General features: G+C 46.9%; 1 protein-coding gene across 4 annotated transcripts in view; it reads right to left on the minus strand.

Moving 5' to 3' along the window:
• Window positions 1–12,868, minus strand: part of AMOTL1 (angiomotin like 1) — a 207,836-nt gene that overhangs the window by 83,438 nt on the left and 111,530 nt on the right. For all 4 annotated transcript variants that reach the window (XM_043482715.1, XM_043482717.1, XM_043482716.1 and 1 more), the window contains 2 exons: window positions 5,535–5,681; window positions 836–1,769 (listed from right to left, as the gene is read on the minus strand). In XM_043482715.1, the coding sequence (XP_043338650.1) occupies window positions 836–1,769; window positions 5,535–5,681 (1,081 nt within the window). The remainder of the gene's footprint in view (window positions 1–835; window positions 1,770–5,534; window positions 5,682–12,868) is intronic.

A 12,868-nucleotide genomic window follows, 5' to 3' on the forward strand; every position in this document is an offset into this window, starting at 1 on the left:
TGGACAGAGGAGCCTGGTGGGCTACAGTCCACAGGGATGCAAAGAGTTGGACACAGCTGAGCAACTGAGCATGCCCGCATGCAAAAGTGTTCAAAGGGGCACAGATCAAGAACCGTGTATTCACAGATGATGCAACTTCACAGAAGATAGGAAAGCAACACAGGTATCATCAGCTGATCAATGGATAAAGAAGATGAGGTAGATACACATGATGGAATACCACTCAGTCATATGAAAGAATGAAGGTTTGCCATTTGCAGCAACACAGATGGACTTGGAGGGCAATCGGCTAACTGAAATAGGTCAGACCGAGAAAGACAAACACTGTTTGATATCACCAATATGTGGAATCTAAAAAATACAACAAACTAGTATATGTGATATAAAAGAAGCAGACTTAGGCATACTGGGAACAAACTAGTGGTTACCAGTGGGGAGAAGGCAAGGAGGAGGGGCAGTGAAGGGGCAGGGGATTAAGACGAACAGACTATTAGCTATAAAATAGGCTACAAGGATACACTGTAAGACATGGGGAATATAGCCAATATTTTATAGTAACTATGCTGCTGCTGCTGCTAAGTCGCTTCAGTCATGTCTGACCCTGTGCGACCCTATGGACAACAGCCCACCAGGCTCCTCTGTCCACAGGATTCTCTAGGCAAGAATACTGGAGTGGGTTGCCATTTCCTTCACCAATAGTAACTATAGGAGGGCATAATCTTTAAAAATCATGCATCGCTCTATTGTAATCTGCAAAATAGTAATAATATTATCTATCAACTATACTTCAATTAAAAGAAAAAACTTTTTAAAATCTTCTGGGCTCGATAATCACCTCGTTACCCCGTACTCTGGGGGTGGCTGGTACCTCAGGACGGCCACTTCTGTCCTCGCAGGCTGGGGTGCAGGGTACGGCTTGACCATCTCGTGGAGCAGCCCCGGGTGCTGGTCACTGTAGAACAGTCCATGCTCCTGGGTCTTGCTGACCGGGGACACCATCTGCTTGGCCTTGAAGGGGTACTCGGGTGGAGGCCCTCGGGGGTCCAGCATCTTGGGTGCAGGCTGGGCTGGGGAGGGGCCCCCTCCCGCCTTGAACGCCTTTCCGTTCCCGGGGCCGGGGAGGTGCTGCTTGGCGCCGTTCCTCTCCAGCGACAGCTGCATGATCCTCTCGCTGAGAGAGCGGACGTGGCCCTGCTTGAGTTCCTTCAGCGCCTCGTCCTTGTGCGCCTGTCCGCTGTTGGCGCGGCTCACCGTCGGCCTGCCCTCAGTCCGGGCCTTCTGGCTGGCGCCCCCAGCCATGTAGTAGCCGTGCCCCACGGCCCCCGGTTGCTGCTGCGGCGGCGGCGGCGGCGGCTGCTGGCCCCGGAAGAACTGGGACTGCGCCTTGGCCTCCTCGTAGGTGGGCAGCTCCTCGTTGTTCTGCTGAGGCTGCGCGGACCGCACCTGCTTCTCCATCACCGCGTTGTCCACCTGGTGTTCCTGACCCTGCGGCTCCTGGCGTGCTGACTGGTAGACCATTGGTGGGTCTTCTTGAGCGAGGTTTTCCGTGGAAGAAAAGCTGTTGGCGGGGTGGGCTGGCCCTGCACTCCCTGTGGCCTGGTGCTGAATGGCCAGCAAGTTCATGTTCTCGGTCGGCGTGCCATAGCGCAGTTGCTCCTGGATCAGCCGCTGTAACACTGTTCCCGCTGCCGCATCTTCCGAACCTCTCATCTCCACCTCTGGGATCCTCGGGAAGTTCGGGGGGTGGAAGTTACAGAGAGGATCCTCAACTGGAAGATACACATGGGAAAAACGTGTCAGGCTGTTCCACGCGGGTATAGGTCTCCACGTATATTGTGAATAATGACCTTTCTAATGATAGAGGCATTTAAAGAGCTCCAATACCCCATCGCCCCCATGTACCCTGCAGTTTGTCCCGGGAGCATCTCTCCAGCTCCCACTTCCTCCCCTCACCTCCTGCTTCTTTCTAGACCTTGGTCAGGCCTTCAAGTTTTCCCTTTAAGCTCTCCACTGACCCCTTCTCTTCATCATATAAACAGCCTTTCCCATCTTAAAAGCAAACAAACAAAAATCAGAACAACAACAACAAAAAAAAAACGGAACCACCTTCTCACAGCCCAGTGTAAACCTCTAAGTGCCAGCCCGCATTCTCTTCTCTCTTCTCTTCTAACTGTCCTCAGAAATCAACCGACACTTGGTCTCCACTTTCCAAATGCTCCAGCCACGGCCCGCCCTTAGAGCTCAAGTTCCAGCAACATTCCAAGAACACAGAGTTCCCAAACATGCTAGCTCTCTCTGGGCTCCAGGTCTTTGTTCCCATTCATCCCCCTGCCTGGAAAGATGCATCTCACCACATCTTTCTTGGGAAATTCCTAGATGTGCTTTGAGGGGTAGCTCCAAAGCTACCTTCTAAGTAAACCCCCTCCTGCTGCAGCCCAGCAGGCTTAAGCTCTCCTTCTCTAACGTCCAGGCTCTGTTGTTATACATCTCAAAGACTGATCATCACAGTTGTTGTTTAGTCACTAAGTTGTGTCAGATGGCACTTATTTATATACACAAGTCTTTGAACATCTTAAAGGCAAAGATCATGGCTCCTCATCTGGGTCTCCCTAGCATACAACTCTATGGTTTTTCCAGTAGTCATGTATGGATGTGAGAGCTGGACCACAAAGAAGGCTGAGCACTGAAGAATTGATGCTTTTGAACTGTGGTGCTGGAGAAGACTCCTGAGAGTCCCTTGGACAGCAAGGAGATCAGACCAGTTAATCCTAAAGGAGATCAACCCTGAATATTCAATGAAAAGGCTGATGCTGAAACTGAAGCTCCAATACTTTGGCCACCTGATGCGAAGAACCAACTCACTGGAAAAGACCCTGATGCTGGGAAAGATTGAGGGCAGGAGGAGAAGGGGGCGACAGAGGATGAGATAGTTGGATGGTATCACAGACTCAATGGACATGCATTTGAGCAAACTCTGGGCAAGCAGTAATGGTTCTGTGTTTTTGTTTGTTTGTTTCTTTTTTTAAAATTAATTATTTATTTTACTTTACATTATTGTATTGGTTTTGCCATACATTGACTTGATTCTGTGGTTCTGTGTTTTTATATAAACGAAGAACACATCATTTCCCCCAAAACTGTCTCTCTTCCCCAACGTTGCCTTTTTTCTGATAAATGGCATCCTCATCATAAGAGTCATCCAGATAGAAAACACAGATACAATTTTGACCCTTGTGTTTCCTTTCTCCATTTTTTTTTAAATTGTTGAATTATAGAAGTACTTTATTCATTTATTTATTTATGTGTTTGGCCATACCGCATGGCATGTGGGATCTTAGTTCCCCAACCAGCAGTCAAATCCACGTCCCCTGCATTGGAAGCATGGAGTCGGAACCACTGGACTGCCAGGGAAATCCCCTTTGTGCCCTACAGTTAATCAAGTGCCAAGCTGGTTTTTCAGTCTACAGTAAAATAAGAAAAAATGAAGGTGGTGTGATACTCTTACAAGATATATAAATACACACATAATCAGCATATACATGTGTATATACCTAGATACATATAAACTGAGTCTACTGCCTTCTTTTAGCAGGGGCTGCTATCAAGGACTATATTCCTCTTACACTTTTTGGTATTAAAATATTCAAAAAGGTGACAGTAGATGACATTTTGAGTGTCTCTGTAGCAGCAAAGACTGCAGCCCCAGCTTCTACCCCCTCAACCATTCCCCAGGTTCCAGCTCCCCTAACCAGCTGCTGAATGTCCTCAACAGCCTAACATCTGGCCTTGTCTCTGGCCTTTTTATTTATTACCTGTCTTCTGCTACTAGAATTCTCTCGCACCAGGGGACAGACAGCCTTATCTGTTAAAATCATATACTGTGAACCGAGGGCCTAGAACACTACCATGATACACAAAAGGCATTCAGGAAAGAACTGTTGGGGGGCGGGAGATATATTAGAAGTTTGGGATTAACATATACACACTACTATATATGAAATCAGTAAACAACAAGGACCTACTGCATAGCACAGGGAACTATTGTAATAATCTATAATGGAAAAAAATCTGAAAAATAACTGACATAATACAGATATATAGATATACATACAACTGAATCATTTCGCTATACACTTGAAATTAACACAGCACTGTAAATTAACTATACTTCAATTTAAAAAATGGTTTAAAAAAAAAGAGAAAGAAAGAATTGTTGAGTAAAGAACTCTACCGACTGGTTCCTGAAGCTCACCTCTGATCTACCCCTCGTGACCTCAGGCAATTACTTGGCTTCTCTGAACCTCTCTCTCCTCTGAGATCAGGCTTCACATCTACTTCACAGGATGGTATGTGGAGTAAATTCAAACTTACTGCTCATTTTCAGAGAACGTGCACCATAACTGAGATATAAACCCGAAGTTCAACAATAAGAACTTTGCAACAACAGACCACGAAAAGTCCACCCAAGATGAACTGCTGAATAACTGTACTAAGTGATACACAATCCTAGGAAAGCAATTAACAGCGTGGGTTGAGTTGAGCCATCACTCACTCCACAAATACCAACTGCCAACCTGTGATATTCAGGCATTCCGACAGGTGCTGGGTTAGGAGAGTAAAGAAGACAGTTCTCACCCTCAGGGCTTGATGAACAAGCAAATTCAAATAAAAAAATCAACACTCTAAAACAAAATGGATAAAAATTCAAATAAAAACATATTTCCAAATGAAAATGATTTTTTTGGATGAATAATAAAAGGAATGGGGTCTCATTAGGCCCCAGAAACTACTGAATCTCCTTTTCATGTGCACATCTGGCAAGAACCTGAAGATCCTTCTTTAATGTGGTTTTGAAGATTCATTCCTTCATGGTGTAACCAATCTCATAAACCCTTAAAAATAGGCAGGAAATATTTACAAAGGAAGTGGTTCCTTTCCAAATACAGTTTAGAATTCTCTCTGAATTTCTGAATTATCTGCAAAAAGAGGTATAAATGAAAGCAGAGAAGAAAAAAGAAATTAAAGATTCTAGGAAAGAATACAAAAGAACATTTAGGAATTAGAGAAAAATTAGGCACTCAGTGGTATAATTCTGAAGTTCCTACGTACTCAGGAACTCTCTCTGTTGAGTGAATCACATATTATAATAGTCTATTAACACCAGCAGTAAAGAATCCGCCTGCCAATGCAGGAGCCGCAGGAGACAAAGGTTCGATCCCTGGGTCGGAAGATCCCCTGGAGGAGGGCATGGCAACCCACTCCAGTATTCTTGCCTGAAGAATCTCATGGACAAAGGAGCCTGGTCAGCTACAGTCCATAGGGTTGCAAGGAATTGGACATTGCTGAAGCAACTTAGCATGCACGCAAGCACAATGTTAAGCAAACATTAAAAATAAGGCACTGACCAATAAAGAAACAACCAGTATTCCAATATGTTGCTTTTTAAAAAGAGGATAGAGAAAAAATTATTCAGAAGAGTGAGAAACATAAAATCATTCTGCTTTTCCAACATGAGTGCCAGTGAAAGAACTTACCAACTTTTTCTCTGATGCCACTGTTTGTCTCCACTGTCAAAGACGCTTCATGCCTCCCAGGATAGAGCTGAAAGTCTGGGAAAAAGTAGCTGGGGTCTTCCAGAATCTGGACGGGACTGCTGGGGCTGTAACAGGCCGGAGGGGGACCTGGGGCAGAGAGCAAAGTGCACCTTAGTGTCAACGAAGTCCTCCTCGCCATGTGACTCACACCAGCCATTCTCCCCCACGCCTTTCCACTGGCAGGGGCAGCCCTGTCTTTTTGACTCATAAAATTCCAAAGTAACTATTCAGAATCATCACAAGTCTGGCACCCACCACAAAGACCTGTGAGGTCATAATCATAATTTTCAAGACACACTGATCAAAGTCAGGGGCCCTTTCATACAACCCATTTCCAAGGGCAGCGGCATGAGCACCCACACACATCAAGTCCCCTGTGGAGCTGGACAAGCCATCAGGTTCAGAGCAGTCAAAGGGAAGGGGGCAGGGAGGCCAGAAAGGGAAAACTAAAACGGAAAGAGCAGCTGTCTCTTGGAGCATCTCGCAGATGCAGAGAGGAGTGGTCATTTTGCCCGGCCACATGTTAGCAAGGGCTGGTCGCAGCCCAGCACAGCGCGATCGGCCCCACTCTGGGGGTTCTGGAGCCTCCTGCAGCAGCGTGAGCCCGGGTCATGGGTTCTGGCCCTCCGCCCAGCACTGGCCTTTCGGATCCCACGTATCTGCCTCACAAACAAAGCTGGACACGCTTCCTGTTTTAATTAAACGTGACACTGGGTTCAATCCTGCTGTCACTGAACATGAGGTACCACAACATGACACTGATACAGCACAAACAGCACTGAGGGAGCACTCAGTGTGGTTAGCAGGAGCACTCAGTGTGATGAGCGGGAGCACTCAGTGTGGGGGCAGGGGGAGTCCCAGCTCCACCCTCTCTGCACTGACTTCTCCCCGTGGGCACCAAGTTGAAGGCTCTTTATGGCAAAGGTAATTTAGTCATGCTTTTTTTAAAAATCAAAATCCCTGCCTCCAAGATAATTCCATTAAGAAAAAATACTGTTTTTCAGTCACCATGTCAAATGGGTCATTCGAAATTTCTTGCCAGGATGGTTATCCATCCGTTTCCCATAAGGCCAAAGCAACTAATTATTCCGAGAGGTGGTAAGATGGAAATTTACTCATCCTCTTCCTGAGTTTCTCTCCCTCAACCCATGAAACAACATTTGGACGTGTGCTCACATGTAGCAAAAGGCTTTCCTGGTGGCTCAGTCGGTAAAGAGTCTGCCCACTACGCGGGAGACCTGGGTTTGATCCCTGGGTTGGGACGATCCCCTGGAGAAGGGAAAGGCTACCCACTCCAGTATCCTTGCCTGGAGAATTCCATGGACAGAGTGGGCTACAGTTTATGGGGTCACAAAGAGTCGGACACGACCAAGTGATTAGCTGTCTTTCTTTTCACATGTAGCATAAGCATGTCTGGACTACTGAGAAAAAGAGAAAAAAAGATTTCGACAACTAGAATATTTATCTTACAATGTTAAAATAAATAATGCAGTTGTGAGTTAGAGCGTAAGGTTGACTATAATCTGAGTATGAATGACATACTATATAAAGATCAGCCTAAAATGACAGGCCCAGCGCCTCTGATAGCATCCGTCAGCACCCTCTTTTTGGCCAACCTGCAGGGACTACCATGGAATGAAACTCAGTCCCTTCTGGGCCTCACCCTCTACATCTATAAGTCTCAAAGTCGAGAGTTAAAATTAGAAATCGTCAATGGCCTGGATCCAAAGGCAAATCCTAGGTTGGCTTCTAATTCAGACAGGTGGAAAATGTTGGTGGAAAGTTGGAGAGACGCACGGAGCAACCTTGGCCGCCCAAGAGGACCCCCTGGGGAGCTCTCCAATGCCAGCACCCTGGCCTCACCCAGACCTGGCAGTCAGCGACCCAGGATAGGACCTGGGCACCTGCATTTCATAAAGCTCTTCGTATGATTCCGATACGCAGCCACAGGTGAGAAGCCCTAAGCCAGAAGGAGAACAGTGTACCCGGACAAAGAAACGGGAAAACACAAACACACCGGCTGCACCCGCAGCCCCTCCCCCACCAAATGAACATCGGGGCGCAGCTGAGGACCCACACGCTTCGGCCAAGAGGAGAAAGTGCGGCAGATACACACTACTGCATAAAAGATAGATACACAGCAACATGTTATATGCAAAATAGATACACAGTAGGTAAACTATACAGCACAAGGAGCTGTATCCAATACCTTGTAATAATCTATAGTGGAAAAGAATCTGGAAAAAATATATATATATATACACACAACTGTATCACTTTACCGTACACCTGAAAATAACACAACATTGCTAAATCAATTACACTCCAATTCAATTCTTTTTTTTTTTAAGTGTGGTATTCTCTTACAGCAGATCTGGGTCAGGAATGGCAATATGCCAGCAGATTACAACTCCAGGCCCTACTATCAAACTGTACTATCAAATTGACTACAAATTGTAAGTGATAACAGACAGCAAACTGCCAATAAAGTTGAGGCATACCTAAGAATATATATGCACATTGTATGGGTGTATAAAGGAGTGTGTAAGGGATGTGAGTAGGTATGGATATATGCTTTCAACATGGATGTCAGTTACCATGCGACCCAGCAATCCCACTCTGGGCATATACCCAGACAAAACTCTAATTCAAAAAGATACATGCACCCCGTGTTCACGGCAGCACTGTTCACAGCAGCCAAGACCTGTGAACAACCTAAATGCCACTGACAGATGAGCGGATAAAGAAGATGTGGTGCACGTAGACAATGGAATACTACTCAGCCATCAAAAGAACAAAGCAATGCCATTTGCAGCCACATGGATGTAACTAGAGATTACCATATTAAGTGAAGTTAAGTCAGACAAAGACAAACACCACATGATATCAGTTATGTGTGGAATCTATGGAACAGAAACAAGGTCACAGACATAGAGAACAGGCTTGTGGCTGCAAGGCGGAGGGGGCTGGAGGAGGGGTGGGGTGGGAGGCTAGATTAGCAGATGCAAACTATTATATCCAGAATGAATAAACAAGGTCCTACTGCATAGCACAGGGAACTACATTCAATAGTGAATCATCATGGAAAAGACGATTAAAAAAAGAATGCATGTGTATATATAGATATATGTACACATACACCTGAATCACTTTGCTGTATACCAGAAATTAAAACATTGTAAATCAACTATCCTTCAGTTAAAAACTTCTCTTAAAAGTAAATTAATTAATTGGGGGGGGGAAAAGAACCCTGCACTAAGTCACCCCTATCACCATCAGACTGATATAAATCGCTTTTCCGCACCTTATCCAATGGCCTGCCAAAAGACAGCGAGCTCCAGGGCTCCAGGGAACAGAGCGCTGGGCAGAGGGCAGGGCTGGATGGTGGGTGTGAGCACCTGGGGCATCAAAGACGTGCCCCCATCACCATTTCTCCCGCAGGCTTCGGTATTAAGAACAAACGAATGCACTTCACACTCGTGCATGAACACACGCACCTATGGAGACAGAAGGACAGGATGCCCAATTCCTTACCGACAGTCATTTAAGACGCGGTAGCCCCCACACTGAGTCCTGCTCCCACTCTGCTCCCCTCAGAGGGGGAGAGAGAAGGCGGCCCAGCAGATGATCAGGACAGACCCTGCAGACAGACAGACCAGGATCATCACTCCACTGAGCCCAGAGATCCCCCGGGGCGGGGCGGGGCGGGGCGGGGCAGGGGGTGGGTACTGCCACGCTTCACTTATGTTCCCTCACTGGGAAGACAAGGGAAAACGACAGTAACACGGATCACAGGCTCTGAACGAGCTTCCTGGGCCGTGCGGCAAAAATGAAAGAGAGACACCATCCCCAGGCCCACGTGCACGTAATCTTTCCCTTCCTGTTCAGTTCAGAATCTTCATTAGGAACTCTGGTCACGTAATTTGCATCTGTTTTCCTATGTAAAAACACAGTGTCCATAATCTACCCAATAGGGTCAAGTGTCTCTGAAATCAGAAACTGGACGTCAGCATCCGTCATGAGCAGAAGCACAGTTTTCCCTGTTAGCACTTCTCCAGGCCTGGGAGCAGGAGCTGCAAGAAAGCAGAGGAGACGCCTGGACCACCCCTTCCCAGCGAGTGCTGCAGGGCCTGGCTGGGGCCCAGGGCATACGGAACAGGGCAGTTTTCAGGGGCGTCCATGAGACCTGGACCATAAAGAAGGCTGAGTGTGGAAGAACAGGGGCTTTTGAAGTCTCTTGAGAATCCCTTGGATTGCAGAGATCAAATCAGTCAATCCTAAAGGAAATCAACCCTGAATATTCATTGGAAGGACTGATGCTGAAGCTGAGCTCCAACACTTTGGCCAGCTGATGCGAAGAGCTCACTCATGGAAAAGATCCCGATGCTGGGAAAGATTGAGGGCAGGAGGCGAAGGGGACGAGAGGATGAGATGGTTAGACAGCATCACTGGCTCAATGGACATGAATGTGCACAAACTCCGGGAGATGGTGGAGGACAGGGAAGACTAGCATGCTACAGTCCTTAGGGTCGCAAAGAGTTGGACACGACTGAGCGGCTGAGCAACAACAGTGGCTGAGCAAGGATTCTGCTTCTGTGTAATCTTTACAAGGAGCTGCCTCTAGGGGTTTCAAAAAGTCAATCTTCACATACGGTTCTCTTGGCTCAGGAACCCGCAGTTACCTGCTTTCAAATCAGACCTTCATCTAAGCACCACCAAGGACACAGCTTTGGTCTGCATGGGGAAAGTGGCAGGAACAACAGAAAAAAAGCTCAGGGTCTCCCTCTGGGCAGGGGGTCCCACCTGAAGGAAAACCAGACATCTGTTTGTGCTGCACTCCACAGACGGTGAATTCTGCAAGTCCAGTTTGAGGGTCCAACCTTTCTACCCTGATTGATGATGACCCATTTCACCCAGAATAGTTTCTTTCTCTTTGCAAAAACTATGTCATTTGTCAACAAGAAGAATCCTTTGCGTCTCTATGAGCGTGACTGCTTCTGGCTGGCTTCTAAAGCACTGAAAACTTCCTTCCCATTATGGCTCTACGCTCTAACTTTCTTTGTAAATGTCCAGAGGCCTTTAGGCAATGCGACCCTGAACAAGGCTTTTTTCTGCCTCACTCCATAGTAGTGATAACAAAGGCCTCCTTGTTGAGGGGAAATGAATCAAGGTAAAAAATGAAGTGAGTTTCCTGGCAGAAGCGAGAGACACAACAAGAGCCCTGATCACCTGCTCACCAGCTTCGCCTTCACCGTTAACTAGTTTGTTCCCTAAGACCAGATCCAGGATCCACAAACAGACCAACGTCACAGGCTCGGGAGTCTCCTTCAGGTGTAGATAGCAGAGGACACACACAGCTGGGAATCACCCGTCCTTACTTAAACTGCACAGCCAGCTTGTCAATCCCCTGTACATAACCATTTTGGCTATAGCTTCAAGTTCAAACTCTGCTTGGTTTTCAAGGCCACTACACTCAGATCCTTCCTTCAGGTGTCGCCAGTCTCGCTGGTCCCCTCGGCATTCCAGCATCCCATGAACATGCCACCCTCATTCCCCAAGGCCGCGTTTCACACTCCCTTCCCGAGGTCCTCTAAAGTTCACCCCAAGGCATCCACCTCTTCGGGTTACCCCCTCTAGAACACCTCCCCCTACAATGGCCTGCCTGCCCCAAACAGCCACGGCAATTATGACCGAAAGCACACAACTGAGAGCTTAAACTGCCCAGCAGCTTGCGGCAGTCATTTAATAAAGGCTGGTGCATCCAGCAATTCCACTCCTGGGCATATATGCAAGCAGAGCTGTGATTCAAAAAGAGACATGCACCCCAATGTTCATTACAGCATTCTGTACAATTGCCAAGAGATGGAAAAACCTAAATATCCATCCACAGACGAATGGCTAAAGATGATGTGATATATATGTGTATATGGTGCTTCCCCAGTGGTACAGCAGTAAAGAATCCGCCTGCCATACAGGAGATGGAGTTCAACCCCTGGGCTGGGAAGATCCCCTGGAGGAGGGCATGGCAACCCACTCCAGTATTCTTGCCTGGAGAATCCCAGGGACAGAGGAGCCTAGCGGGCTACAGTCCATAGGGATGCAAAGAGTCGGACACAGCTGAAGTGACTGAGCATGCATGCATATGTGTGTGTGTGTGTGTGTGTGTGTGTATAAATAATGGAGTATTATTCAGTCGTTAAAAAGAATGAAATACTGCCACTTGCAGCAACATGGACGGACCTAATGATTATCATACTAATTAAGCAAGTAAGTCAGAAAGATAAACACCAAATGATATCAGTTATATATGGAATCTAAATACGACACAAATGAACATATCTACAAAACAAAAACAGATTCACAGATACACAGAACAGACTTGTGGTTACCAAGTGTGGGGGAGAGATGGGGGAGGGAAGGACTGGGAGTTTGGGATGAACAGATGCAAATACAGGATGGATAAGCAAGATGCTACTGTATAACACACAGTGAACTACATTCAATATCCTGTGATAAAACCATAATGAAGAATATACATATATATATGTAGAATTGAGTCCCTTTGTCATAACTGCAGAAATTAAACACAATACTGCAAATCAACTATACTTCAATAAAATTTTTAAAATGCATATAGGCTGGGGCCGGTGTCCTGGATAGCTTGGAGCTGGGCACCATCTGAGTCCTTGCTCCTTTCTGTAATGCGGCCTGCGTTCTCTCGCTGCCTCCTTGCTGACCGATGGAGAGACTTGGCGTATCCTCTGGGATGCTGTCACTGCCAAGTTTAAAGAGGTCCTTCCAAAGTGGGTCTCTGAGAGCTCCCAACGATTCCCAGGCCCTCTCAGTGTCCTAAGAGGAGGAAGCACTCGCTGTCCCCTCTGTAGCTGGCAGTGATGTTCTGGGGTCTGCAGGCCAGGTTCCTCAAAGCCTTCACTCACTGAAAAAAAAAACCCCAAAAAACCTCCCAGGTGTCACTGCGCCCAAGTGCAAGACTTTCCGCCAGGTCCACGTAAGCCAAAACCACCTAATGCCTTCAAAAACAACTTTACCGACGAGATGAGAATAACCTCCTCTAACTTTATAACAGATTTTAACCACAGGCAACAGAACAATTCTGCGGCCTCCACCATCCTTTTCAAAGAGCTGAGGAATTTACTGAGTGGGCCAGCGTCCTCAGAGTCAAATGTAAGCAACCAAGCGTTCCAATCCTGGCAGGACTGGAGGTTTCCCCGGGGAGTCGAATACTCCACTCCAGGAGACAGATGCCCGAAACG

The sequence above is a fragment of the Cervus canadensis genome, chromosome 11, assembly GCF_019320065.1.
Source record: "Cervus canadensis isolate Bull #8, Minnesota chromosome 11, ASM1932006v1, whole genome shotgun sequence".
NCBI lineage: Eukaryota > Metazoa > Chordata > Mammalia > Artiodactyla > Cervidae > Cervus > Cervus canadensis.